The 27,613-nt window shown below is 38.4% G+C and overlaps 1 protein-coding gene across 1 annotated transcript in view; it reads right to left on the bottom strand.

Moving 5' to 3' along the window:
* Window positions 1-3,268: 3,268 nt before the first annotated feature.
* The window catches only part of NKAIN2 (sodium/potassium transporting ATPase interacting 2), a 157,803-nt gene continuing 133,458 nt past the window's right edge, over window positions 3,269-27,613 (bottom strand). The window contains exons 2-3 of the mRNA XM_058566365.1: window positions 23,066-23,126; window positions 3,269-3,354 (exon numbers count right to left, since the gene is read on the bottom strand). Coding sequence (XP_058422348.1) covers window positions 3,269-3,354; window positions 23,066-23,126 — 147 coding nt within the window. The remainder of the gene's footprint in view (window positions 3,355-23,065; window positions 23,127-27,613) is intronic.

A 27,613-nucleotide genomic window follows, 5' to 3' on the forward strand; every position in this document is an offset into this window, starting at 1 on the left:
GGCTCTGCCTCTCAGCAGGGGACGAGGGATATGTGGGAATCAGGTTTGGTTTTTCATAGGATTTGAGTAGGCAGTGGCTCTCCAATAATTCATTTTGAGGGCTATAAAGTTGAAAAAGCCCTTTATTCCTCAATGTATAATGTTTTCACATTATATCTCATGAAAGTCACATAAAATCCTACGAAAAGGGAACAAAGGGAATGCAGAAAAAGAGGAGAGGTGCAGGCATGTGTGGAATTATGGCAGCTAAGTTGGCGTGAAGAAGGGCAAAGAAGTAAATGAAAAATCAGAGAATGTAATGCCAGAGCAAACTCATAGTCCGCCTAAGAATTTGGAAAAAACTCTGAACCAAGGGATCAGGAAAACTGGTTGATAATCAAGTTGAGTGACCTTTGCTTTTCTTTCTCTTGGTTCATTTTGCTCATCTGTAAAATAAAATCTTAGTGTTCTAGTATTTGAGGTCTCCTAGGGGATGTTTTGTGGAAGGGATGGTAGTGGTATTTTGGCTGGTGATTTGTTATATACCTTAAGTTTTGCTAAATTCCTAAATTTGGATTCCGTTAAACATTTAACTTATTTCACGAGCAGTGAGACTGGGAAGCTCTTATATAGTTTTACCATTCCCAGGTAGTAAGGAAGAAAACAGTATTTTTATTACTTTTGGTTTGGCATTTAAAGGATTGTATTTAATAAAATCAAGGGAAGGTTTGTCCTCAAGGAATTTAATGCTGGATATTAAATTTGCAGACTCCCCTCTTTAAAGACAGCAATAGAATTATAATTGTCTGATTTGAAACAATATATTTGATTATGTATAATTAACATTCTCAGGTTCTTATCATAGCTGGTCCTTACATAAGTGGTTACATCTAATTTATTGTATATTGATCCTATTCATTGATCATTCTTATTGACCAATACAATGAAATGCTATATGATAAAAAGGTTACCTAATATTGTCAGAAGCAAGCAATTGCAAGCCTTGTAGATGTTCTGGTCTACTCTTGAGACAAACATATTGTGACATGTTATTGGGCTGATATTATATGTAGTGTATTGTTTACAGAGGAAATCCTTTGGGAATGAAATATAGTATATGTTGATTTCTGACTTGATAAAGTCTTTTTATGAGTAATATTGGTTAAAATAATCATTATTCTGACTACTAATAAATTATGTTTATTAAGCACTTACTATGTGACATGTTCTATGTTTTATATGCTTTACATGTGCTATTTAATATAAATTCAGAACAATTATATGAAGTACATGTACTATCATCTCTACGTTGCAGGTAAGAAAACTTAGGCATAGTGAGAATAAATAAAGTTATTCAAATAAAGTTATATGTCCAAAGTCATAAAGAATTTTATCTCAGGCAGTCCGCTTTCAATAGGTCATCTTAAGCACTGCTCCTTATTGCCTCATCTTTATTTTTAATAGAACATTTTAAATAAGGCTATGATGCAATATTGAGAAGAATGGTAAAGAATTTAAAGGATTTATCATTTTAATTTTTATTTAAACTATCACGTCTTTCTGGGAAGACGGGAAAGGTATAGTATAAATAGAAAACAACTATAGTACAGGACAAAAGAAAAAAGAGAAATAGAGAAAAAGAGATTAAGAGATGTTTCATAAGGGAAGTATATTTTAAGATACAATGTGAAGGATAGTGTGGTTTCAAAGAGTGGAATTTGGAAAAAAAGATGTTTGGTGTCAAGAGAACAGCATGGACAATTGGAAAAATGCATGTCATATTTGCAGAAGGCAAGAATTCTGGCTTTCCTGGAAAAAAAAATGGCTAAGGGGAGATATCAGACTATTTATGCAGCAGTTCTTATTCATTATTACATTTTTCTAGCCTCTCTCAGCATCATCTGCGTATGATTGGGACTCAAAAGTTATTAAGGGTTGAAAAGAAGAGATAATATCTACACAGAACATTGGGGCCAGATCAGAGTACACTTGCCGGCTATGGTAAGGAGTTTGGACATTGTTGAGTGGAGTCATTGATAGTTTTGGGTCAGGGGAGTGAAATTATCAGAGTGGTACTTTAGGAAGATTAATTTGGCAGCCATATGGAAAACAGGATAGGGGTTCCAAAATAAGAAAGAGATTTAAAAACTTAGGGGAATGAAGGCCTGAATTAGGGTAGTGGTGGGGGTGGGGTGTAAAAGAGGGGCTGTGTGAGGTACTGTTTACAGAGGGAATGCTTTGAATGACATACAGCATCGACTAATTTCTGAACTGATAAAGTCTTTTTATGAGTGGTGTTACCAAATGTTTCCAGGGAACCACAGAGACACAAAGAAAAACGCAGGCATGATGCGTAGATCATTCCCTTTTTAAAGAGAAGTTTAAAAGCATTATATAAAGACTAATCTCTCTGGAGGAGGAATACTCCAAAAATCCGTTTATTATCCTACACACTAACCATATTAAAAGGTAAAATGATTCAATGGTGGAGGACAACGACGACAAACACATATCTTCAAAGAGAGAAGCTCACATTTCAAAATGAATTGGAATCTTACTTTCTATTTTGATCTTCGCTTGCAATTCAGCATATCACTTGATGCTGATATATAGAATTTGTTATCAGTTGTTATCCAAGGGAATTTGCCTAAACACAGATATAAAAATCAGGCTCTGATTGTATGTCTGCTCTCTTGAGTGCTAGATTTAAGGGTCTGATAAGCTTCAGGGTTAATATTCTTGTTTCATTTTTACTTTTCACATCAGAAAAATGGTAAAGAAAGAGTATTATTGCTCAGTTTTTGATATTTTTTACACTATACATAACTAGGGTGATAACCTATCATTTATCATCCAAATGAGAACACTTTTGAGAGTAATAGGGCTGCTGGTAATATACACCAGGGTAACACATGTAAACTGAGGCTATCCTGAGAAAACCAGAAAATATGGTTTATATAGTTACATATAACTACTTAGAATGTTATATCACTTTCAAAATATACAACTTTTGGGTAATGGAAAGAAGTAGTATATTATACAGGCTTTTTAGCCATGTAGTTGATACCATGACTGAAAGTAACTTTAGAGATGGCATTTCTAAGTTAAATTTTAATAAAATTATGAAGAAAATGTTATTAGAATTATCCCAATCAAAACAATATTAATAGAAGAGAAAATAGTGGGCGTAAATAACTGAACGAAAGTTGCATGCATCTATTTTGTGCCACAATAACATTTACTTAATCCTCTTTTAGTATCCCAGAAGAACATCTCCAAAGTAAAGTACTTACATGTACATAGGCTGTAGTTGTAAATGAGATGTCTTCTGAGGCCCTTGATAGCCGTAAGAGTCAAAGCCACCTATGAAATCAACTGAAAAGGGACAATTGCCTTCATTAGTTAACTTTTCAGAAGAGAGAAACATTTACGTTCAAGATCTCATACAGATTACTAATATAAACCTTTTAATAATGTATTAAACCCAAAGTGATTAATTGTGGAGGAAAAAAGATAATTCCTTCAAGGTAGTGATTTCCCCCCCGTCAACTGTGTGATTCAATTATTGCTTTACAAGAATCTATTTACTTGGAAGAAGGAATTATATACTCCTCTCAAGCAACCAAGACGTTATTGGAGCAATAAAATTCGCTTGCACATTAAAGATACTATATGTCTTTTTGGTTAGTGTGGAAATTTTCTGCAACACATTACAAATGTAAAAAATAATGATTGCTCAAATGCGTGTATCTATCAGCAATTGCAGCACTAGTAATAATATTGTGTACTGTGATTATCAAGTACAAGGTGCTATGGTTGGGCTCATGTAAATTAACTCAACACAGCTGTCCCTGCCATTATGCGGTTTATAATCTGAAATAGACAATCAGAAATAAAGATGTGAAGCAAAGTCTACCCAGACATTGAAATGCAATACATACCTAGATATTTAAAATACAATAAGATATAATGAGAGTTACTGTGGTCGACTATATTATCCAAAACGGCTGCAACAATATCCCCTATTCCATATCTGCTTGTGATGTGACCTTGACACTCCTTCCATCTGGTGGTTTGAGTCTATGTACCTTCCTCTTGAACCTGGGTAGACCTTTGTGGCCACTTTGACCAATAGAGTATGGTAGAAGTGACACTATGTGACTTCCAAGGCTAGATCATATGTTAAGCACTTCTTTTTGCTCTTTTGGGATGCTCCCTTCTGGAACACAGCCACCATACCCAAACTAGGAAGCCCAAACTAGCTCACATGGAGAGACCAATGGAGAACCCATAGATATGTATTTCAGCTGACAGGCTAGCTTAGGTCCCATCCCATGTCAGCATCAACCTTTGGACATGTGATAAAAAGTGCCTCCAAATGATTCCAGCCCCAAGCTATTGAGTCAACCCAGTCTTGGAGTCTTCCCAGCTGAGGCCCCTGACATCAGGGATTAGAGACAAGCCATTCTCACTGTGCCCTGTCTGAATTCTTAACCCACAGAATCCATGAGCATAATAAATGGTTCACACCACGAAGTTTTGGAAGCAATAGTAACTGGAATACTTAATACTAAGAGGTAGTGTGAAAAAGTTGTGCTTTTGTTTTTTCTTTCCCTCCTGGATATAGAGGCTGTGTGGTGTGGATAAAAGAGGCAAAACAACAGAAGGCTGACAAGATAGACTACAGGAAGGAGAAAGAAAGGGAAATAGAGACTGAGTTAGGATGTCAGAAGATGTCTTTACTTTTACTAGTATCTTATTTTATTGGTTTAGCTTTGAATAGTCTCTGTTCTCTTCTTAACATCCTAAGTGCTATGGTAGAAATTAGAGCAAGGTATGAAGTAACATAAAGTCCATGATGTCTATTTGTTCGTTAGTAGGGAAAATTTTTTTTAATAGATTTTATTTTTTAGAGCAGTTTTAGGTTCACAGTAAAATTGAGCAGAAATTACAGAGAGTCCTATGTGCCCTGTCTCCACTATGCACAACCTCCCCTACTATCAACATCCCACACCAGAGTGGCGCATTTTTTACAATCAATGAACCTATATTGAGACATCATTATCACCGAAAGTCTACAGTTTACATTAGGGTTCACTTTTGGTGTTTTAAATTCAATGGGTTTTGACAAAAGTATAATGACATGTATCCACAATTTTAGTATCATACAGGGTAGTTTCACTGCCCTAAAAACTCTCTGTGCTCTGCCTTTTTATCCCTCCATCTCCCCTAATCTCTAGCAATCACTGATCTTTTTACTGTCTCCATAGTTTTGCCTTTTCCAGAATGTCATACAGTTGGAATCATACAGTATGTAGCCTTTTCTGAGTGGCTTCTTTCACTTAGTAATATGCATTTAAGGTGCCTCCATGTCTTTTTATGGTTTAATATCTCATTTCTTTTTATCGTGAAAACTCTTTTTTCGAAGCAGAATTTCTCATCTCATCAAAAGTGGAATAGTATAGTGAAAATAACAGAGATCTTGATGTTAGAAGAATCAGGGTTCAAATACTGCTTTGACCACTTGCCAGCTGTGTGACATTAGACAAATCACTTAACATCTCTTTAAACAGGAATTATAATACTTACCTCATACAATTACTGTGAGGATAAAAAAGATAAGGAATGTAGAGCTCTGGGTGAGATATATGGTGTGGAAGGAGAAAATTAAAAGCCCCTGAAAAATTCAGGATTTTCTTTATAATTCTTCTAAGCCATGCATTGTAGGAGAAAGAAAGACAGAAAATGTTTAATTTGGGACAACTATAGAACCATACCAGTATATTTTATAGAAGATGAATTAAAAGAGAGTGAACCTCTTTTATTTTCTGAATTGCCCACATTTGCAAATTACCTAATATAAATGGTATCAGAAGAGCTGTACAATAATTGCATGGTGACTATATTTAAAGTTAGTGTTGTGAGAAATTATTGTCCATGACGGGGATTCCTTGCAGACAGTGCCTAAATTCCCATTCATTTGGGTTCACTCTCATCAACATTGAGACTTAGTTAAGGACTAGTTTGCTGAGAGGTATTCACAGCATTAGAGTTCTCTTGTTCTGAGGTTCCCTTTCAGTAGGGTGGTCCCACCCTGGTGCTGGAGAATGGAGTAGGTTAGATCAAGATCAGGGGAGATGTAAACAGTAAGGTATCCTCCACTGAAATTGAGATCCAAGTGGAGTTCAGGTTTATTAGTGTTGCCGTTTTGAAATATTCCCTTAGCTTGTTTCTGTGGGTTTGAGAGGGATGGCAGAAAAAACCAGATGGTAATTATAAGCCAAAGACTGTGGAGTGAACCAAGGGAAAACCTGAAGAAATCAAGATGCATCTTCAAGATCAGTGGATAAAACCAGGACCCCAAATGGGAAATAAAGCTTGAGTCAGGAGCAAAGAATACTTTCCTAAGACATGAAAAAAGGCCAGAAGGGAAACGAGGTATGTCTTGAGCACGGGTTGTGAATGGAGCTTGAGTCATCTGGGGCTTATTCTTGTTAGCCATAATCTGTCTGGTGTGTGGGTTGGTAGAGCTGGCTACAACTACCCAATGGGGGAGAATAGCACTAAATCTCTAATGGAAGGACTGCGATTATTCTGATCATTCTGATGATTCAGATTAGTTGGAGCTCTGGGAGAGGATCCAACAGTAGGTGACTCAGAACCAAGATGAGGAAAGAAGAGGATCTAAAGGTAACCAGGATGGATTTTACCATTTTATTCATAAAGGGGCATTGAAATTTAAACCAGAATCAAAAGGCATGTTTCCTGTATATTTTATATACATGCCTGAGTTCACAGCTAAGGAAATACATAAGGTCAATTTCCACATTCATTCATTCTCATTAATTGCTTGGATATCTTCCTAAAGACCTGAGGGAGAGGAATAGGAATAAGCTGGATCCAACTGACCACTACAGTTAGGATCACGGTGGTCAGGGTAGGTAGCATATTTTACAGAATGGGGCTTCAACCCCATCTGGAACTCTTTGCGGAGCCGTGTGGATGGAGAGCAGAAGCAGAAGAAACTATTTTTATCTCTTTCAAAAAATTGAATTACTTGGGTAAGCTTACATTTTTAGAATACCTTTAATATCACTTTGGTCTATTTTCCATTTCCATAATCACATTTATTTAGGCTCTAAAGAGGCTACTGCATACTGTAAAACTTCTGAGCAATAGAGGTCATGAAACATCTGATAGATCCTTCTCCAAGTAATTGTGATGGCATCTAGATGTTTGGCTCATAGCACATCTCTGCATTATTTAGAAAAGAGTACCTTTTATTAATCAGAAATCTCTTTAATTCCTGAAAATAAAAATAAAATAAATTCCTGACAATTGCAAAATACTTAATAGTTCCTAAAGCCTTTTAAAGATGATACCACTTATCTTTACAATATTACTGTGAGGTGGTTAGGAATAATTATCTTCACTTTACAGATAAATACAGGTTTGCTTGACTGCTTGGGGGCACACAACAGCTGAGGATGGGACTAGTAGCCAGGTATTCTCTTTCCCTTCTAAGTATATTGAAAAAATGATTTCTCCTTTTTACCCATGCCATTCCAGTAAATTCATGGAAGGTTATCAAAGGTTTTACATCACATTTTGGATTAAATCTAAAATCTTTAGGCTTTTGTTTTCTTTTAATACTAGTCATTTAACAAAAGTTTTTGAGTTCTTGGTTTGAATCTTCTATTGGTTGTAGATGCATCCCTTTGTTATTTATTCTTCAGCATCTTTCCTTTGTTCTTTCTAGAAAATTTAATCTTTCATCTTCTTTCCATCTCCAATCTAGTATTCTAGGTATATTCTGATGGGAACAATAATTGAAGTAAGACCACTTGTGCTGGATTTGCAGGTTATAGTTACTAACGAGATGTTTTGATTTTCTGTAACATATCTTTAAGAGGGGATAAGGCCAGCATCCTTCAAGGTTTAGTTGATTTCCTTTGTATCTGATAACTTAGGCAGGACACGATATAAATATTTAAACAATCCTTTCTTCTGAAAATTATTTATATTCGCAGCCCCATCTTGTATAACTCTGATTACAGTGACGTTTTTCAAAGTAAAGAGGGATGTTTTCTTTATAGCCACTTGGCTATTGTCTATGTTATTTCAATGCTTATCAGAAAATGTGAAAGACAGAGGAATTATTGAAGGCCTGAATTAGAATTAGGAGAATAAGAAAGGAAAGATAACAATAAGTGCAAGATAAATGGAGAAAGGTAGAAAACAGAGGACATGCCAAGTTTTTGAACATGGGAGAAGGGAAGGAAAAGGCAAGACTTAAAGCTGACTCTTAGAAATCTGTTGGCTAGGGGAACGATGCTGCCTTTAACAGAACAAAAAAGAATGTCAGGAGTGAACTGGTGTTTGGCTTCATTTGGAGATGTAGTAGGTAAGTTATAAGAGGCACATACATGTGGCAAGGATGAGGAAACACTTGGAAAAAGGGAAATGTAACTGTAATCAGTGCAAGGTGAATTGGGGACATGCTGAGATTTTAGAGAGAACTTTCTTTCTCCTCACTTGGCTTTATTGTGCTTCATTGCAACCTATCTCTTCTTGAGCTATTATAAGTTTACTTGTTTCTTTGCTGATGCCATCACTATAATGTAATCTGCCTGAGATCTACTGCTTACTACTCTTTACTACAGTAGCCCTGGAACCCAGGACAATGTGTGGCTCATGGAAGACCCTCAATATGTCTTTACTGAATGAACTCTGTAGACCCTATAGGCTGTAAAGAAAAATAAGGCAATTACTTGGAGCATGAGAGATGCTGGTAATATTTCTAAGTGAAATTTGAGTGCTTTTTACCCTTTCCTCCATAAGGCCTTGAATGATATTAAAGAGAAGACTTTTTACAGAAGATCTAGAATGTTATTTATTGCCTGGGTCCTGGGAGATAAAAGAAGCTTTTCTGATGTCAATGGAAAGAGGTCACCACTGTAGTCTCTTTGGCCTGGAGGAGTGGAAGGAAAGAGGCTAGGACATCCTTTAGCGTCAAAATGACTAGGGTGAGATGGTTGTTCATTGAATGCTATCAAGTGTTGCAAATGTTGATAATTAGTAGGAAAAACATCTGTCTTTTTCTGGTCAGTTCATAGCATCCTAAACAGAGGTAAACAAGTGGGTGGAAGGTGACAAAATAAAATATAATTTGTACTTGCTTAATCTTTGCCTTTGCTTCTTTTTTTTTTTTTTTGGTGAGGAAGATTAGTGCTGAGCTAACATCCATGCCCATCTTCCTCTACTTTATATGTGGGATGCCTGCCACAGCATGGCTTGATAAGCGGTGCGTAGGTCCACTCCTGGGATCTGAACCTGCAGAAGCAGAGCGTGCAAACTTAACCACTGTGCCACCCCCTTTACCTTGATTTTCTTATCTGTGATGTGGGTGTGTTTCTATCTATTGACCTATAGAGGCATGGGGAGGTCCAATTATTTTAAATTAGTAAAGTGCCATATCAGTTTAATAACTATGATTTAATAACATTAATAATAGTGGAATTTAGAAATTACCAAGAGAAAAATACTTTTTGAATAAATATTCTTTGCTAAAATACACTCCCTGTTGTGAGCTTCCCTTTTGTATAAACCTTTTGATCATGAACACCGAGTTCAGCAAACCTAAAACTGCCTTTTTAAACACATGTTGGCAGTGAGGTATTGTAATATAAAATTGTACCTTGGTTATTAACGACAAAGCCACTAGTCAACATACTCTCTTTTGGAGACAGAGCTGGAAAAGAGCATGAGGGGAAATTTTAAAAGGCAGTTCACAGAAAGCTCACCTAAATGTTTAGAAGAACTCATTGAAAGACATGAAAGAGCTTGTGTGGGCTATGAAAATAGAGTGTATATCCATTATCTCTGCAGGTAAGAATTTTAAGGGTACTTATCTCCAGTTGCACAAAAAGAATTTAGAGCATAACCAACCATAGGCCCAATTCAAAAGAACCACCTTCCTCTCACGCACACTTGTTTGGTGGCAACAAATCAGCTTGTTGTGTGAGCTTGAGGTGTTTGGTCTGGGCTAACATCCCTGAGTGGACTCTGAACTATTTTTGTCTCTAATTAGGGAAACACAACCGTTTGTAGGGATACTTTATCCGGCTGTTGCCTGAAAGTTCACTAACGTGTTACACTATACAGAGCTCCTGGCAGGTGAAGTGTGCAGGGAATGAAATGAGGCTTACTAGTGAAATCGCTGCAGATACTTCACTTCCTAACCTTGTTCAGCAAATGTATTCTCTCAGGGTCTTAGGGTCCTATTTTCCATGGTTCTCTCTGTTGTATTAGAACCAGATCGTCAATATTTTAAACTTGGTGACACACTTATAAATGCTAAAAAATGAAAGTGAAAAGCAATGACTATAATAGTATCATACTAAATAATATATTTCTTTAGTTTGAAATAGTTTGAGTAATCACTTTAAGCTTTTGGTTCTAAAAACTTAATAAAAAATGAAATATAAGTTCCACTTGATAAACTGTTTTGTCTTTTCGCTCTTGCCTATTTCTGCCGATTCTCAGAGAGGGTAATGCCTTAGCTGAGATTTGTAGGAGCACGTGCAGGTTCTCTGCTGAGACCAGGATCTTGCTGTTGAATAGTCTTCTAATAATATAAGCCACCACTGGATACATCAGAGAGAAGCTGTGAAGTGGCGTAAGGATTGAAGGCTTTGGAGTCAGAAGACCTGGGCTCCAGTTGTGCCTTCCCTTCTTAGCAGCACCGTACGCATAGGCAGGTCACAACTGCTCTGAACCTTACTTTCCTCCTCCGTAAAGTGGGGATGATAAAACAGTTTCAACTTCATAGGGTTATTGAGAGAATCACATGTGTGTCGTACTTAGACGCAGATATATTAAAGATACACTATGGATAGATTCGGGATCTCATCTCTTATTGAAAGGGATTTATACAAAGAGAATGATGTGAATGTGAATTATGCTTTAAAATGCATATTGAGTTCTTTATTGAGAGGATGAGAACTTTGTACTAGAACATCGTGTAGAATGACGTAATTATAGAAGTCAGCAGCAGAAGCTGAGGAGAGCTGAGGTAGGGCTATGAGAACCCTTGAAATGCCCATTTAGTTGGTTAACTGTGGTCTGACAAGCAACAGGAATAGGCTATGTGGCATAATATAGAAAAAAAAAAGGGAAGATATTTCATATTAAAAAAAATTACACAGAACTGAGTTTCCATATTTTAAATATTTTTGGAAATCACCTTATATATTGTTTGAAAGGACAGAGAGAGGCTGGGACTGGCCTTGTTTGTGGTCTATGAGGCTTTGACCAACATGTTTCCAATGGAATGGGTAAAAATAAAGACACTGAGAGCTCATCCTCCTGGATTATGCAGCGGGGATGAGGTCAATCTTGGTGGAACAATTACTTCAGAGAGGAAAAGCTTAACTGTTCCTCTCAGATTTGTGCAGGGTTGCAGGGAGACAAAAGGATAATTGCCAATGTAGAGAACTGTCCAGGTTCTAAGGGAGAAATGGAAGGACTTTATGTTTGATAGCTTTGATGTTCTCAGGTTTGAGCACTAGGCTTAAGAAGCCTGGAAAGGTTTGGAACAGGTCCTGTCGCATGTCAACAACAGAGGAGTGGAAGCATAGTTCTGCAGGAGAGAGCATCCAGCCGGGTTTACTGACTTTCCTCAGCAATGTGCAGCAACCCAGGATTAGAGGTGGGGAAACTGAATGTGAGCCTCAATAGGCATGGATGTCGAAAACCCAAGCATGAAGAAAGTGCAAGCAAGGAAGGAAACCAAGGGTGCCAGTGAGAGCATCAATGCCGTTACTAATCCTGGAGATAGATGATGAGTAGAAAGACCCAAAGATCTAAAGAAAAACAAAGGTTCCAGTGGAGGGATGCTCCTAAATATAGATGAAGAAAAATTTCTCCAGAAGGGAGGCAAAAGAGAAAGATGGGAGAAAAGATGGGAGTTTACAGTCAGGCAGAGAATTTTAGAATTGGTGATTTTGGGGAAGCCTCCTTTCTCCATAATGAAGGCGATCCAAATGAGCCTCCGTGATGAGGGAAATCAAGCTGGTAGATGAAGCGAGTGGTGATGAGGATGGTAAGAGCAGAGACGGCTGAGAAATTGGAAAGCGAGAGTCAGAAAACTATGTATCTGGATATCTTTAATACTGCGGATAGATGTGAAGAAGCATGCAGAATATGATGAAATAACTAAGCAGACTTCACCTTAAGGGTACCTGGGCTCACTTCCGGCCATGCCATTTGGATGGATTAGATTCACCAGTCTTTGTTTTGTTTTCCCTGTTAGAATTGCCTTCAATTATATATGACATGCCTTTCAACCAAAATTGGAGAGAGCATTTATTACAAGCTATAGGTGAGCTAGTTAGGCATGATCGGGTCTGTCTTCTCAGCTGACATCCAGCATATATTTAGAATGCACAATCCATTTAAATGCAGTGGTTTTAATTAGGGTGTGGGCACATCCACGTATGCATACTTAGGGAAATACAAACTAAAGCACACACGCTATAACCACCCAGTAGAGAAATATTCCTCGCCTTGTAATTTTTGCTAACATAATCTTTGCATCATTTTGCAACCTGCAGAAAGGAAAATCACAAAACTCCTGAGGCTAAATTAATCATCTTTTTAGAATGACTGTTGCCGTTTCAGGAAAGAGAATGTCCAGTGGTTACTCTAAGATTTTTATTGATATTCGGGAAAGTTGAAACTAGATTTGCTATATCGAGCTCATTAAAAACACTTAAGATTACTCCTGTGTGAATCACTGTGTAGATTTGGTCAATACGTATAGACCAAAAAAGAAGTTTTTAAAAAAGGCACACTTATTTTTGTTAAATTCTAAATATCCCTCTGATTTATCCTGTAGGTTTCAGCTGAAATGTCACTTCCTCAGGGAAGAATTTCCTAGTCGTTTTAACTGGAGGAGATGCCCCTGGGGCGCATTTCCACCGCCCCTCCGCCTCTCTTTGTCCAAACGCCCATTACGCGTTAGTATGATTCCTCGTGTGAACTGTGTGCTGGACTGGAAGAACCATGAAGGCAAAGACAGTATCTCTTTGGTTTCCTGTCTCATTTCTCGTGACTAACACACAGCCTACCATAGAGTGGTTACTCCATCAACATGTGTTAAATAATCTGTCTCGAACACCACAGTGATGTGGACAGTATACTTGGAATCGGGAGGCTTAACTTCCACTTCCAGTTCTGTCTCTAAATGGCTGACTTGGAGCAAGTCAATTTGAGCCTTCCTTTCCTCCACTGTAAAATAGGGGATTAAAGTAGATGATTGCTAATATTGCTCATAGCTCTATGATTCTGTGCAATTCCATATTTCTGGCATTGATTTGTATCCCAATGGTGGCCATAAAATATTTAAAATGAGCAAATCTGCAAAGGTAGAGTGAATGGGAAAAATTAGTACAGAGGAGTTCATTTCCTCTGGCTGTTACTATTATGCATTGATTTTACTAAGCAAGTTTCCAAGGAGAAGGGCTGCTGAATAGGATACATATATATACGGCATTTGGAACCTGAGACATGACAATTCCCAGTTGGTAAACAGTGATGAAAAATGTGGGACCTGGGAGAGGGGAATAGGATTGACAGGTTTGGAGCCAACAGAAATACTGTCGCCCCATTCGATTTACTTCGGTGATGAAGGCGCATGGGTGTTTGTCTGTGCTTCCCCCTGCCTCTCTGCTCTTGGGAATTCCTTTAACATCAGCTTCATTAGTTACAGAAGCAGCAATCCATATCCAATTTTCTTTTTGTGGGGATTGTTCATGTATAAACTAGGCTCTTTTGTTGGAAACATTTGCAATTAATCCTATAAATCAACAAAAAATGCAAATCTTGCACTGCCTGCCCCAGCCAACCCCGCTAACTCTGAGGCCTGACCACCATCTATTATACACAAAAACGGACTGAAATTCCCACTTTGAGCCTAACCTAATTTTCAAGTGATAATAGGCATGGATTCCCAGAAGCGCTCTATGCCTCTTGATAGTAACATCCTAATTTCCTTTCTGGTAAATGTTTTAAATAAGATTTTAGCACCAAAGGAAATTAACCTTTAAATTAATTGTAATTATAAAATGCCATCACTGATTTTTGTCTTCAGCCTAATTACTTTCTATTATTTAAACAAACCGCACCTCCTGTGAGCTTTAAGTTTGTTTCTCTTTCATTCCCTGCCACACAATGCCAACCAATCCGAGCGAAGGCCTCCCAGAGTCTCTACTGCTAGAGCAGCTTCGTTTAAATGTCACACAGGATGGAGGGTTTGCCTCACGCTCGCTCGTTTATTTACGAAACACCCTTTCAGCGCTGTGTGAAGGATGCTCAGCCCAGATGTTTTTGTTCCGCATACCTAGTGACCATCCTTAGAGGTGCAGTGTGTTTCGCTTCTCCTGCTGCGAAGAAGGAGATAGCTAAGCCCAGCCTTCTGTTTCTATTAGATGCCACTTCCAAAACTAAAGCACAACTGGACGTAATGAATTGGACACCTGCCAGCATCATTTATCAAAAGACTAACTTTGAATGTGCAGTCTTCTTTCTCGGCACGTCTCTGCTTGGGAGGGGTCTCAGAGTTCTGCTTCCTGCGCCAGCTCTTTGTCTTGTTCTCATTTGTTCTTTCAAGATGGGACTAAGGGATCCTAGCAACTTTATTTTGTGAGCATGTATATCTACCTTCTGGTGCTAAAAGCATCCTATTTTTCTGCCACTTAGCTGCTGCTTTCTTTCTCACATGGTTATCAATGCGAGTCTAGAGAAAGATGGGGAGGAAACAATTACAGAGCACCCATTACGGGGGGATGGGGTATCTGCAGAATTGAAAGAAGCAGCAGAATAATCAAAATGGGAGATTTTTCTTTTAATCATTTCTGTAAATGTCACCACTTCTTCCATTCACATGCTCTGGCTTTCTCTTCTGTCGAGGCTGAATAAAACAACTTGGGTGGTCTTCACCTACTGGATGACTCCAGTTCACCTGACCAGAAATAATTTCTGCATAAAATACCTTCTTTATTACACCCCAGTTAAAGGTCCTCCTTTACTAGTCTTAACTGTGTCACCTCAACGTTGATTTAGAAACACGGTCCTGATTATTCTGAATCAACAGAGGATAGAGAATGAGTCAATTTCTTTCCCCCATATTTTTGACTTGGGAACATTTGATTTATTTAAAGATGACCGTAATGTGTGTGTGTGTGTGTGTGCGTGCGTGCACACGCGCGTGCATGTGTGTGTCTTTATGAGTGAAAGGAAGTATAGTATAATGGAGGAGAAATTATGAGAAAATAAGAATTAGTGGCTGTTGAGGAATCAGACTCAACTTCGACTATATCTTAACTTTGACAATACCTAAATTTAAAAATAAAGCTCATATATTTTCTCCTTAGTGACCACAAGAGGGAGTGATTTAACAGCAGGCTGAAAAAGAGACCAGCGCTGGCTAATTTTGGAAGACAATGTGAAAACTGTGTATCACCCTGTTAGGAAATGCTGTTGTCACTGGTGGGAACTTGCGTGTGATTGACAGGAGGCATATGTGTAGGTAGGCATTTGTGTCAGGTGTTGATCATTTATAAAGGTTTTTATTTTTACATATGGCAGCATAACTTTTTGCTTTTTCCTTTTCTTCCATTTGTTTAGAAAATGACAAAAGGTCCTATAATTGGTTATTCATTTACTTAGAGTGAACTGGGGTCTAAGGAAATGTCATGTTTCCTTAGCAGTCTCCACATAGTCCAAGAAGTCTTTGTGAAGAGCTGACAGATTGATTCATTTGTTTCTCAGATACTTATTAAGTCCTGCTCCATGTTGGAGATATCCTAGATGCTGAGGATATAGTGGTGGTCAAGACAGGTGTGGTCCCTGATGGCGTTCCCCAATACTCTCTTATCCTGAGGGAGTCAATATGTGCTGTATTGGTGTCAGAAGTTCATGGATGAGCTCAGTGACCTTGGGCAAGTCATTTAATTTTTATGGGTCTATAAAATTAAGGTATTGAAATAGAGCAGTGGGCAGTAGTTTTCCATCATTTAAAACTCTGCAGTATCTTAGTCCAAAGGAAATCTTAAGCAGAATAAAAGGTGGTAAAATTAAATAAATGCAGAGCTCCTGTGCTTTGGGGGTTTGGAAAAGGAGCAAGGTGACAGTTTCTATCTTGGCCCCACTACGATTCTGTAGAGCATAGCTAGAGATTAGTAGTATTCGGAGTCGGGGGCTCCAGGCTCTAATAATATGTGATTCTGTTCAGAGATGGGGAAAGAAATGGCAAGTTTTGGTTTTGTGGGAGGCTAGCAGATATGGACAAGATTATTTTTCTCAGTCACCTTCAAAATCACAACACAAGTCTTATAAAGAGATAATGAAACAATGACATACTAACAAAATATTACTCTTTCAGTTGATTGCTTGAGAATGATAGGAAAAGCACAATAGACATATCATTCTTGTAACCCTACCTGTCACCCTGGCACCCAAGAACTTGGCACCTTTTTTGAACTGCTAATTGCCATCCCTCAGGTTACGTTTGAAGAGTGATTTATAAATAACAAGAAAGAAAGCTCAAGTTACCAAACAGAATGTATAGTATGGCCCTAACAACCAGATAGAAAGAGTGATAGATAGATAGACAGACAGATAGGGAAGGACGGAGGGTGGGAGGGAAGGAGGGAGTAAGAGTGGAAGGAAGAAAGGGAGGAAGGAAGGAAGGAAGGAAGACTAGGAGATATATAATATGCTGAAATGTTACCTGAGAACCAGAATTCAGAATTATGGGGTCATTCTAATTTTCTTTGAGTTACTGTTTGTCTGTACTTTTTCTACACTCTGCAGTAAACTTACATTCCTTTATAAACAGGGAGAAACAAGTATTTTTAAAGGGAGAGCCTTCCTCCCTCCCCCCCAGGTGACAATGTGTATGATTGTGGTCAGAGAATTGCATCCAAACTCCACGATCCCGACAAACTGGAAAAATGATCACAACATACAGCGTGGAGTTCAATACACAGAAGTGCAGGCCAGCAGGCTTTAGAAGAAAAATCAAACAAAAATAACAGAAAATTATTAGCCTCAGAGAAGTGAATAATTTCCTGTGGTTTGCTTTTGAAATGAAAGATTCTATCAATCGATTGTGACTTTTATCCCAAGGCCAGTTGATTTTGGAGAATTCAGGACGGGTTTTTGTGCATTTGTGCTTGGTTGGCAGGTTCGTGCCTGTGTGTATCTGCAAGTGTAAACATCCAGAGTTCATTTTTCAATTTTTTTTTTTTAAATAAGTCCCCTTAGGACATTATTTTTTAAATAACATTCTGTGTCTTTCCACAGATGATTTGAATAATTAATAACATTTGCAAGTACGTTGAATCTCTTTTAGAAAAGATAGTGACTACTTAGAAAAAGGGACTCATTTTCTAGAGGACCAATGTTTAGTTTTAGTTTAACTATTGAGCAAAATGTTTATAAGAAAACATATTAAAAATTGAGAAATCATATGATGATTTTTCTTCTCTTCTGGATTAGTGATATTTTCCACGACTTGATGTCTTCCTTTTAATTGTCCCATCTAACAAAGCAGAGGAATAAGTTCTTAGTTCTATCATTGTAAGTGGACATCTGATTGTGGGACAGAAGAGCTGAGAATTAAGTGAGAGAAGAGCCACATGTATAATAAAAGGCACACCAGACCAGGAATCTCGGAACATTTTATTTCTTTCACAGAATATCGTAAAAGAGAACAAGTAAAGAGAAATAGAAAAGACTGGAGGTCATAGGGAAAACTCAGCATGGCTGGCAACAGACGATACACTGAAGAGCCCTGCCACAATGCAGCTCAGCGAGGGATGCCTGCTCTCCTGGAGAAAGCCTTTTCTCCCAAGACATATCCCTTGCTGCCTTTTCACGAAAAAATATATAAAAGTATGTTGTGATGGTTGCCCCACTCAAATAGGGTTCAAGTGTCCAGGCACACCCTCTGGAGTAGGGTCTCAGCTTTTTTCCTGGGGAGGAGCTACTCATCTGGAGGCAGATCACCCCAACCTACAGCAGGAGATGCTAACCAGGAACTCCTGCCTGGTGGCAGGAGATGGAGCCTGGGAGGCGGGTAGCATTACAGCCTGGAACCTCTTACCTAGTGGCATTTGATGGGCCAGAGAGCCACAGCTAGCCCCACTCTGTTCTCCATAGGTATTTTCAAATATCCAGGAGCCACATGGTGTGGGCATATGTGTGTGTGGATATGGGATGCTACGGACATGTGTGTCCCCCCCCAGATTTGTATGTTGAAGGCCTAACCCCCTACATGATTATATTTGGACACGGGACCTTTAAAGGGGTAATTAAGGTTAAATGAGGCCATAAGGGTGTGGCCCTAATTCAATAGGACTGGTGTCCTTATAAGAACAGGAAGAGACAGAGGGCATGCATCACAGAGGAAAGGCCATGTGAGGACACAGTGAGAAGGCAGCTGTCTGCAAACCAAGGAGAGAGGCTTCAGAAGAAACCAAACCTGCCGACACCTTGATCTTGGACTTCTAGCCTCCAAAAGTGTGAGAAAATAAATTTCTGTTGTTTAAGCCCCTCGGTCTGTTGTATTTTGTTATTGTAGCCCCAGGCGACTAATACATGGGGGCCGGCATGCCCGCATCTTCCTATTTGACATCTCTGCTCCGAGGAGGGTTCTTGTTATCTCCTGGTGGGCACGGCAGATGGCAGTGGTGTTCTGTGAGTTTGCACAGCCAGCCTGTCAGGCTGTGGCTCTGGCTTAGATAACAAAAGGGTCAGAGGCGTAAACTTCAAGGTCCAGTCTTTTTCCTTGGAAATACAACTTTGCATTAAAGTATCTATATAAATATTAATCAAACTGGGCTCTAGAAAAGTAAATGAGATACTGTTAAAAAGGAGAATAAGGGAGAAAAACTTCTCAGGCATTTGACATGCCTGCAGTCTAACTCCCTCTAGTTAGTGATGATTCATTGCTATTTCTTGGAGTCTAAGTCTGAGTCTTTGCTCATGGAGCCTGAACATTCTCCATAGCTCCCCGGAGGTTTCTGCCTCTGAAGCTCCCTGGCTACACTTGCTGCTGAGGCCTGAAGTATCAGAACAGATCACACAGCTGGTCAGCTTCATATTAATGTCAAGAATACTTTAATCTTTCAGTTGCCATAATTGGGCCGTTATCTCCACAGTCCATTCTCAGCGCAGTTACAGAACTAAAACTGTCCTCTCTTCCCATGAGGCTCTTAGGAATGGAAACATAGCGAATTTGGAAAGCAGGAAGCTAGCACCTCCTCCTGCACTGCACTCCTATCAGGATGCTTCATCACAAATCCACGGCAAGTCAGAAGAGACACACAGAGATCCCTTCCCCGATCACATAGACATTTAACTTTCTCCGTACTTCAGGGCTCACTTTCTGAGATCATTTGTGTGTGTGTGTGTGTGTGTGTGTGTGTGTGTGTGTGTGTTTTACTTTCATGGAGCCAGAATGCTTTCAGAGGATTAAAATAATTTTCTTTATAATATAATTACTCCAGATTAGAACTTGCAAACTTTTTCTACCCTTGAGCATTGGAAGTCATGTGTTCTAAGCAGTGTCTGGAGGTGAACATACAGACAAGTGACCAAGACAATGATAATACGTGGAAAATATCAGTCCAAAGCATTGTTCTCAACAACTACTCATAATTATCTATGTCTGAATGACCACAAGTAAATGAACCTAACTGGACAGAGAACTGGTCCAAATGAGCATCTCCTCCGGGCTGTTTAGTGGCCCCATGAATGTCTAAGGTAAGCATCAGTCTACTTGGATATAAAAATGAAAGTAGTTCCTATCTTACTCACTGAGAAAAAAGACTAAAATTAGAAAAATTATCTATGAGAAGTCTGCTTCTGTTTTGGATTGATAAAGGCAGATAAGGGGTTGTGGTCAAAGTTCATATAAAGACATAAGCATTATTTTTTGAAGTCTTTTGGGAAATAGTTTGTTAGACGCTTGAAAGATAAACCTGATCTTCCAAAAGATATTTGTGATGTCACTGCCCCTTGGATTTACGTGGCTTCGGCCAAAACTTGATGTACGGCAAAATTCCCTAAAATGTGTTCCCTGGAATTCTAATTTTCTGGAATATGAAGATTTCTTGTGAAAAAGCGTTTTGTGTTTAAAGGTTTGGGATATTAACTAAACTTTTAATTTCTGTAAATTGATGCCTTAACAGCTACAAAATGACCACTGGCTGTTCTCAAGGAAACCCTAGCTCACCTAAAACATCTGGAAACTTTAGATAGCCCCAAACCATATTCTCTAACAGTTACAGTGAACACGAATTTCACAGGATGCCACTTTCAAACAGCTAGCCAATCCTAAGCCCGCTTACCCTGCCCCGCCCATTCATTTCCATGGAAACAACAATAAAGGCGCTTGCCCACAGTTCTGCACTCTCTCTGCCCTGTGACCAATCCTGATGCTTCCTGAGTGGCCTTGCTTGGCATGCTGTGTTCTCCCCAGGGAACTATGAGTATAATAAAACTGAAACTCCTTCTGGTTTCTCCCTTTGATCTGCATTTGGCCTCCCTATATCTCACGCAATATAATATGGCTAAAACAAAACTGTGGATTAGGAAAAATCAAACATATTTCTTTATTGCAGGACTCTCAGAGATGTTAATATGTAAATGTGAATTCTAAATTTTCAGTGTCAAATTTACTTGGCTTTGGAATCTTTTTTGAGTAGTATATCTTATGGAACTAGCATTTCTGAGATCCCCTTGGGGGGGCACTATTCTGGAGAGATACTGATTATCTGTCTAGGACACTTGGTGTGTCAGTGTTTTCTGAAGATAAAAATGCACTGGCATCATTGTGAAATGAAATCAAACATTATAGACTAAGGAAAGCTCAATGCCCGTATGAAATTTAACCTGTAGACTTTCCTTTCATCAAGGATCTGGCACAAAGACACTGAATAGTGAAATCTGAATGAACCTACACAGTTTGTGGAGTCCATACATTATAAAATCCATATATCTATTACCCTTCCTAATCTTTGACTAAGTCTTTTGTGCATAAGACAAGTGCTTACTAGATGCCTTCTCTTGTATATTCATTAGGCACCTCAACCTCAACTTGTTCATACTGAACCAATCGTCACATCTCTGTTCTACTTTCCTTAAGTGACATTTCCATTTGCCCATTCACTCATACCAGAAACACAGGAATCTATCAGTCTTTTCCTTGTCTCTTACTCAGTACCCATCCATAGCCCATTACTCACTTCATTTTAGCATGTCTCATGTCATATCTGTCCTCTCCATCTCCAATACTGCTGTTAATCCAGACCCTCATCATCTCATATCTCAGTCCTTTTCATGGTGTCTAATTAGACTCCCTTTCCCTAATCTTGCTGCCCACCAAAGTCTTTCCTTCGTATTGATACCAATGTGATTTTTCCAAAGAACATTTCTGATTATATTATTCTCTTTTTATAAACTACCTGCCAATTGATTTGCCATCATGTTATGCAAAATAAAGTTCAAACTCTTTATCATAACCATTTTCTACTGTCTCATCCATGCCCTCTTTTCCAATCTTCTCTGAGTACCCACCTCTAGCACAGGGTGCAATTCAGTCATACTAATCTGTCTGCTCTGCCGCCAACATGGCGGGCTGTGATATGCCTTGGTGCCTTTTCACCTTTTGCCTGGGTTCCCTTACTCCCACATCAGCTACCCAAAAAATATCTATTCATCTTTCAACAGCAAGCTCAAGACTGTCTTTCTCTATGAAATCTTTCCTAGTCTCTTTCCTATCTCCCCCCACTATGCACTCTATGGAGTTTTATTATTCTTACTTGTTCACGTGTTTGCTTTTCCCTACTGACGGCAAATTCCCAAAGGTAAAAGATTGTGTATTACTAATCTTATAATCTCTAAAGACTGACATAGCACTTGACACCTTGAGGAGCATTTTACAAATGTTTATTTAAAGGACCATCATTTCCTTTTACACAAAAATAATATAAACTACGTGTTGTATATTCCTGATTTTCCATCATATATGAGTGTGATTGAACAAGAGCCTCTTCTAAATTCATCACCTGAGACTGCCTCCTCCTTTCTGGTGTGATTGTAAAGTGAAGCAGAAACACATATTTCTCTTTGGATTTTTTCCTCAAAACATCCTGTAATGGAGCAGTGGACTCTTGTCTTTTTGCCCCTGTCAAAACCCCAATCGTTATGAATATTTTTGGAAACCAAGAAAAATGACTCCCAACTCTGATTTTTCCTCAGAGTAAATATATCTGCATGGGTAAGTATCCTTGATAGTACCCAGAGAACAGAAGTGCTGTTTCCAGTCCTCCTATTTCAGATTCTTAGGGTGCAAGGAAGGATTGAAACCTACTTGCCATTTTCAGAAGAGCAGAGGACAGTGGAGCCACTTGGAGGCTTGTAAGAGGGTATCACCATCTAAACTCGGGATCCAACAGTAGGACTCAATGCTGAGACTCTGACATAGAGTTCTAGCCATTTGTTTCAAATTGTAGGAACAAAAAGGAAATATGAATATTTGATGTCCTGAAGAAAAATTTCGTGAACTAATCTGAAATCAGTTCTTTTGAGAATTTTAGGAACTATTGCAAATTGTTGACTACTGAGATTTGTAGTCCTGGGTGAAACTGATTAGTTATCAATACCTAATAAAGGATTTATAAAACGAAAACAGTCAAATTAACCACATTTAAAAATCACTTCCGTCGCCAATTTCCCCTGTATATTCCCTACTATAATTGTTATAAGAGGAATAGACTTTAAAAGTACCTTTCAATAAAAAGAAAGAAATATGTTTTCCAAACGGGTGCTTCTCCATTTCTTCAATATGCTGGATACTTTTACAAAAAACATTTTAGCCTGATGGGTACAAATGGCTTATCCCCTGTTCTAATGATGTGTTGGAGGAATATTGTTTGAGAGGTAGGAAGGCTAGGTTGGAGGCAGTAAAGAAGATGCTTTGAACTTGAAAGAAACAGAATAGAGCTTTAATACTTACAGCTGTCCTCTTCTTCAGTTATACATTTCACAACATAACAGGCGTAGATGAACCCTGCCAGCTGAAACAAAACAAAGAAGCTTTAGACGCTAGGCAAAGGCAACAGTGCTGGCCCTCACTGGGGGGTTGGGGGGGAGCGGCTTTCAAAGGCAGGCAGTTTACGACTAGATTCAGTATTCCAGAATGTTTTATCAGACTGGATCTTGACTCCAGTGTGGATTCTTGATTCAAGCGATTTCTCTCTGCCTTATAACTAATATATTCCTCTGTTTTTCTCTGACTTGCATTTATGTGCAAGATTTGTTAATTACCAGGTAATCTAAAACACGTTATTTTAGGTGCAGGGGAAAAAAAGAATTACCGCCATTCGTTAATAGAATAACATTTGCATTTGTGCCAATAAACTTCAAATTTACCTACATAAGTCAAGAGCCTTAGATTCTAAAATTGGACTCCCACTGACTATCAGAAAAATGTTTTGAGGGAAAAACATTAAGGAGATTCCATGGTATGTTGCATGGACACTTTGTAAGTAAGAAAAACTCTTATTTAGACCCGTAATAGGAAGTAGGGCATCCAAGTATCATTAGGACGACATGCCACCGAGAAGCACTGCAGTGGACCCTGTAGGTAAGGAGCATCGCAATGCATTGAATTGGGATCGCACACATCACATCATCCTTTCTGAAACGTACTACAGAAAGATCTCTATGGTCCAGCAAGTCTTTGCTCAGGGAAGTTGGTACCTGTAAAGGAGCACAGCAAGTCCTTTGATACCCATCCCCTCAGATTGAGTGGTTTTGTATTCCTTCACATCAGTATAATATTTATTTTTTATTTAGTCAAAGTATGATTGCTGGTGGAAAGAAGGGAACTAAATAATTTCCTGATAAGTGGAAAAAAAGATTTTTTCCCCAAAATAATCCAGTTTGGGGGAAAATCCTTAAAGGTGTGTCCTCAGAACAGTGATGAAGATGATTCATGATGACGTTTCAGAAAGGCATTGCTCCGGCTAAGTATTGACCCCACATGGTAATATTTGGTGTGGGGAAGGCACTGTTAAGAAAGGCTGCAGTCTTCCATCAGGAGGCTAAGGCACACAGCAAAAAGGAGCGGCCAGGATAGTCTAATGAAGCCTAATGAAGCTGTTTTTCATTAGCTGACAGATAGAGACCTTTTTGGAAGATGTGAGTAGAACAGTTTAAGTCAGAGGGTCCACTGATAGCTATTTAATGAGCACAGAACTATTTGGAGACAAAAAGGGATCCAGTTAAAAAGAACTTTAGAAAATCTCTAATTTGGATTTGAGGGAGAAATCATGTTCTGGCAGATTCTACCTCTCTTCCAAAGAGAACTAGCATAGGACAAAACAGTGGTTCCTGGAACAGAAGCAGTGACCATGCTCGGGGGAGGAACGGATGGGAAAGAAGACCTGTGCAACATATTCTTCAAGGCTTTTGTTTTCAGATCTGGGAGAAGGAGGAGTGTGCACTCCCCGGCCTCCCACCCACCATGTAGTGTATGAACCAGTACCTATAACAGAGAGATAAATAAAAACACTAGTGATGCTATATTAGTAGAGTTAGTTTTCTTTTTTTAAAAAATATCTTAGGGGAATCTTCAAACTAGCATTTTTCTCTTTGAATTATATGTTGCTATTGGCAATAAAATAGTGATGATAAGAACTATTTCCTTATATAATAGGATCGTCAGGATCATTGTTTTTATGGAACTTGCTTTTAGAATACAGAATACCGTTAAAAACCAGTGTCTCCTATTTGGCTTTAGCAAAGATTTTCATTTGACCCAATAAAATCACAACTTATAAAAAGAAAACAGACACATTGAACACATTTTTGTGATTCGGGCATTTTCATGGGTCCTAGGAAAATAGACTATAGTAACACTTAATTTTTATCCACCAGCACCCATGAAAATGCACTAATCACTGAGTGACCCAGTCCCATGGATACTCTGTCATTGGTATTTGGATCTGGCTATGGCTAGGGAAAGAGGTTCTGGGTTTGGTTCATTCCCCTGGGCCTATACCTCCTCCCCTTCCTCCACATGAAGTCCTTAACCATCGTGGCTAAATGCTGTGCATTTATCAGTAGTTTATCTCTTCCTTTCAGTTTTAAGTACTTGTTACTTGCATTACCTAGAAAGCAATTTTTTTCTAATCACAATTTTTTTTTTTGATTCTTACTCCTCACTTCATTCTTTTGAAATAAAAATCTAAGTAAAGAGCATTGATAAATTCTGAGATTCAGGGCTAGTAAGTTTAAACTTCTCTTCGAATTGTCACTAGTTTCTAGATTATTAACTGAACTACTCTCCTAGATGCAGCCATGGCACTGTATTCTGCTCACCAGTGACCTTTTCATTGCATTTGGTTGCATTCTTTAACTATCAAGGCAGCTCCTTTGATATAAAAGTAAATCCTGCTGCATTTCATTACAAAAGCTTGCTGATTAAGAGAACTTGAGCTTCTAAATTGGTTACTTCTAAATACAAATGGAAATTTGTTTTCCCCAAATTAATCAAGATTATAAACCTGTTATCCTCAAATTTTCCTACACCACATAAATTTGTAGTTTTATTTTTACTGCCTTAGAGTGATTTATAAAATTTACCTACAGAAAAGGGGTTTCAAATAATTTCTAACAACTTTGAATGCCTCCTATGATATGCAACTCTGCTAATTGCTACCTGGGCTACAAAAGATGAGCTATATTAGAGTTTCTCAACCTGAGCACCATTGACATTTTGGGTTGAGTAATTATTTTTTTTGTGGGGTCTGATATGCATTACGGGATGTTTAACTAGTAGCATCCTACAATCAAGACAGTTGACAACTGAGCCAATAACAACTGCAGACATTGCCATATGTCTTTTAAAGGGCAAAATTACCCCAGGTTAGAGCCACTCTTTTAGAAACAGTCCTATCCTAAAGGAATTTGCAATTTTGTAGCAAGGATATGTATGTGATTGTAATTCGAAGTAGATTAAGATAAGTGTCATGACGAAGGAAAAAAATTGAGTCTCTACTAAGTGGCAAACAGCAAACTGGGGGCTTTTACATGTTAGCTCGGTAATCCTCACAACCACTCTTGGAAGAATGTTATATATATTTTTGCAGAGGAGAGGAAAAATGGGTCTTGTTTTTCCAGAGTGAGTTCATCAAGCGGGAAAGGTATGGGTTGTGTTCAGGGAAGAGCTGATAGTTCTATCTGAGAGTTTGGGGACCTCATATTACAGCAATAGAAATAAAAGCTGTGAAGGCAGATTTGGGCTATAATTGGAGAGCTTTGAGGTATGTATCAAATTGCAAATCTATGTCATTTTCTACACAATACACTTACGGAGTCCCCCATCTTCTACTGAAAAAGTATAAAATTTTCCATGAAATACACAGCCTTCCTAATGTGATCCTTAGCTCCCTTTCTAACCTCATTCCCTACGACTCCTAGTCTCAGAATTGATGCCTGTATTAAGCTGTTGGTAGTTTGTTGACATATATCAAGTGGTTTCCCTCTTCTGTTCTTTAGCTCATTAACCCATTCTCCCAACAAAGCTTACGATTGCCCTACACCTCCTCCCTCCCCTCCCTGCTCAGCCTTGCACCTTAGAGTAACTCTAACTCATCCTTTAGGACTGAATTAAAGTGTTGCCTCCCCCAAGAACTGGCAGTCCATTCCCAGGGTAGGTTGTAGGTTGCACTTTGAAGATGGACCTCGAGAGATGGGAGGGCTTTGAGAGGGAAAAATGAGGGGAAAGGAGAAGACGTCTTCCAAGCAGAACTCAGAAAAGCTCTGGGAAGATGTGGATTATGTTCAGAGAGGAGCAAGTGGCCCCAGTTGGGAGGAGCTGGGTGATGTGAAGGAGATAATGGTGCTAAAGCAGAAGACAGTGACCCATGTTGTCATAATAGACCTGAGTCCCTGGAATTAAAATAAAATTATTTGTTTTAGCAATAGAATAATAACGAAAGGGACTGGGTGGTATTATACTAGGCAAACATACAATTATCCACTTGTAAAAAAACCCAAAATATTACAGTTGTCTTAGTCTTTGGCATTCAAAGCAGAGCTAAGCCTAAATCTTTTTATTTTTATTCATCTTTTCACCTCGATACATCTAATATGATTTGTTCACTTCTAATTCACCTGATAGGGAATTACGTATCATCTTGATATCATTACTGGCTGAAAGGAAATGATATTTTCTCTTTATAACTAAATCAAATTAAAATTCTTTTTTGTATCTACAAACCAAATTATGATTGTATGTCCCAGAAATTCACTTAGAAGCTAATAGATAAGAGGAAACCAAAGCCTTTTGGTAAGTATTTAAAAAGATTCAGTTGTAGTAATTGAAAATGTAACAACCTTAATTTTTAAAATACTATCTTTTGGACTTCTCTTTCCAGGAAGTTGGAGTAGACATCTTTTTCCTAAAGCTTCCACTAAGTACCACTATTACCCCTGGACAAATTATGTATATAACAAACATAGGAAGACCCTGAAAGCTGGAAAGAAGGTAGACTGT

This window comes from Diceros bicornis, chromosome 23 (genome assembly GCF_020826845.1).
Source record: "Diceros bicornis minor isolate mBicDic1 chromosome 23, mDicBic1.mat.cur, whole genome shotgun sequence".
Taxonomy (NCBI): Eukaryota; Metazoa; Chordata; class Mammalia; order Perissodactyla; family Rhinocerotidae; genus Diceros; species Diceros bicornis.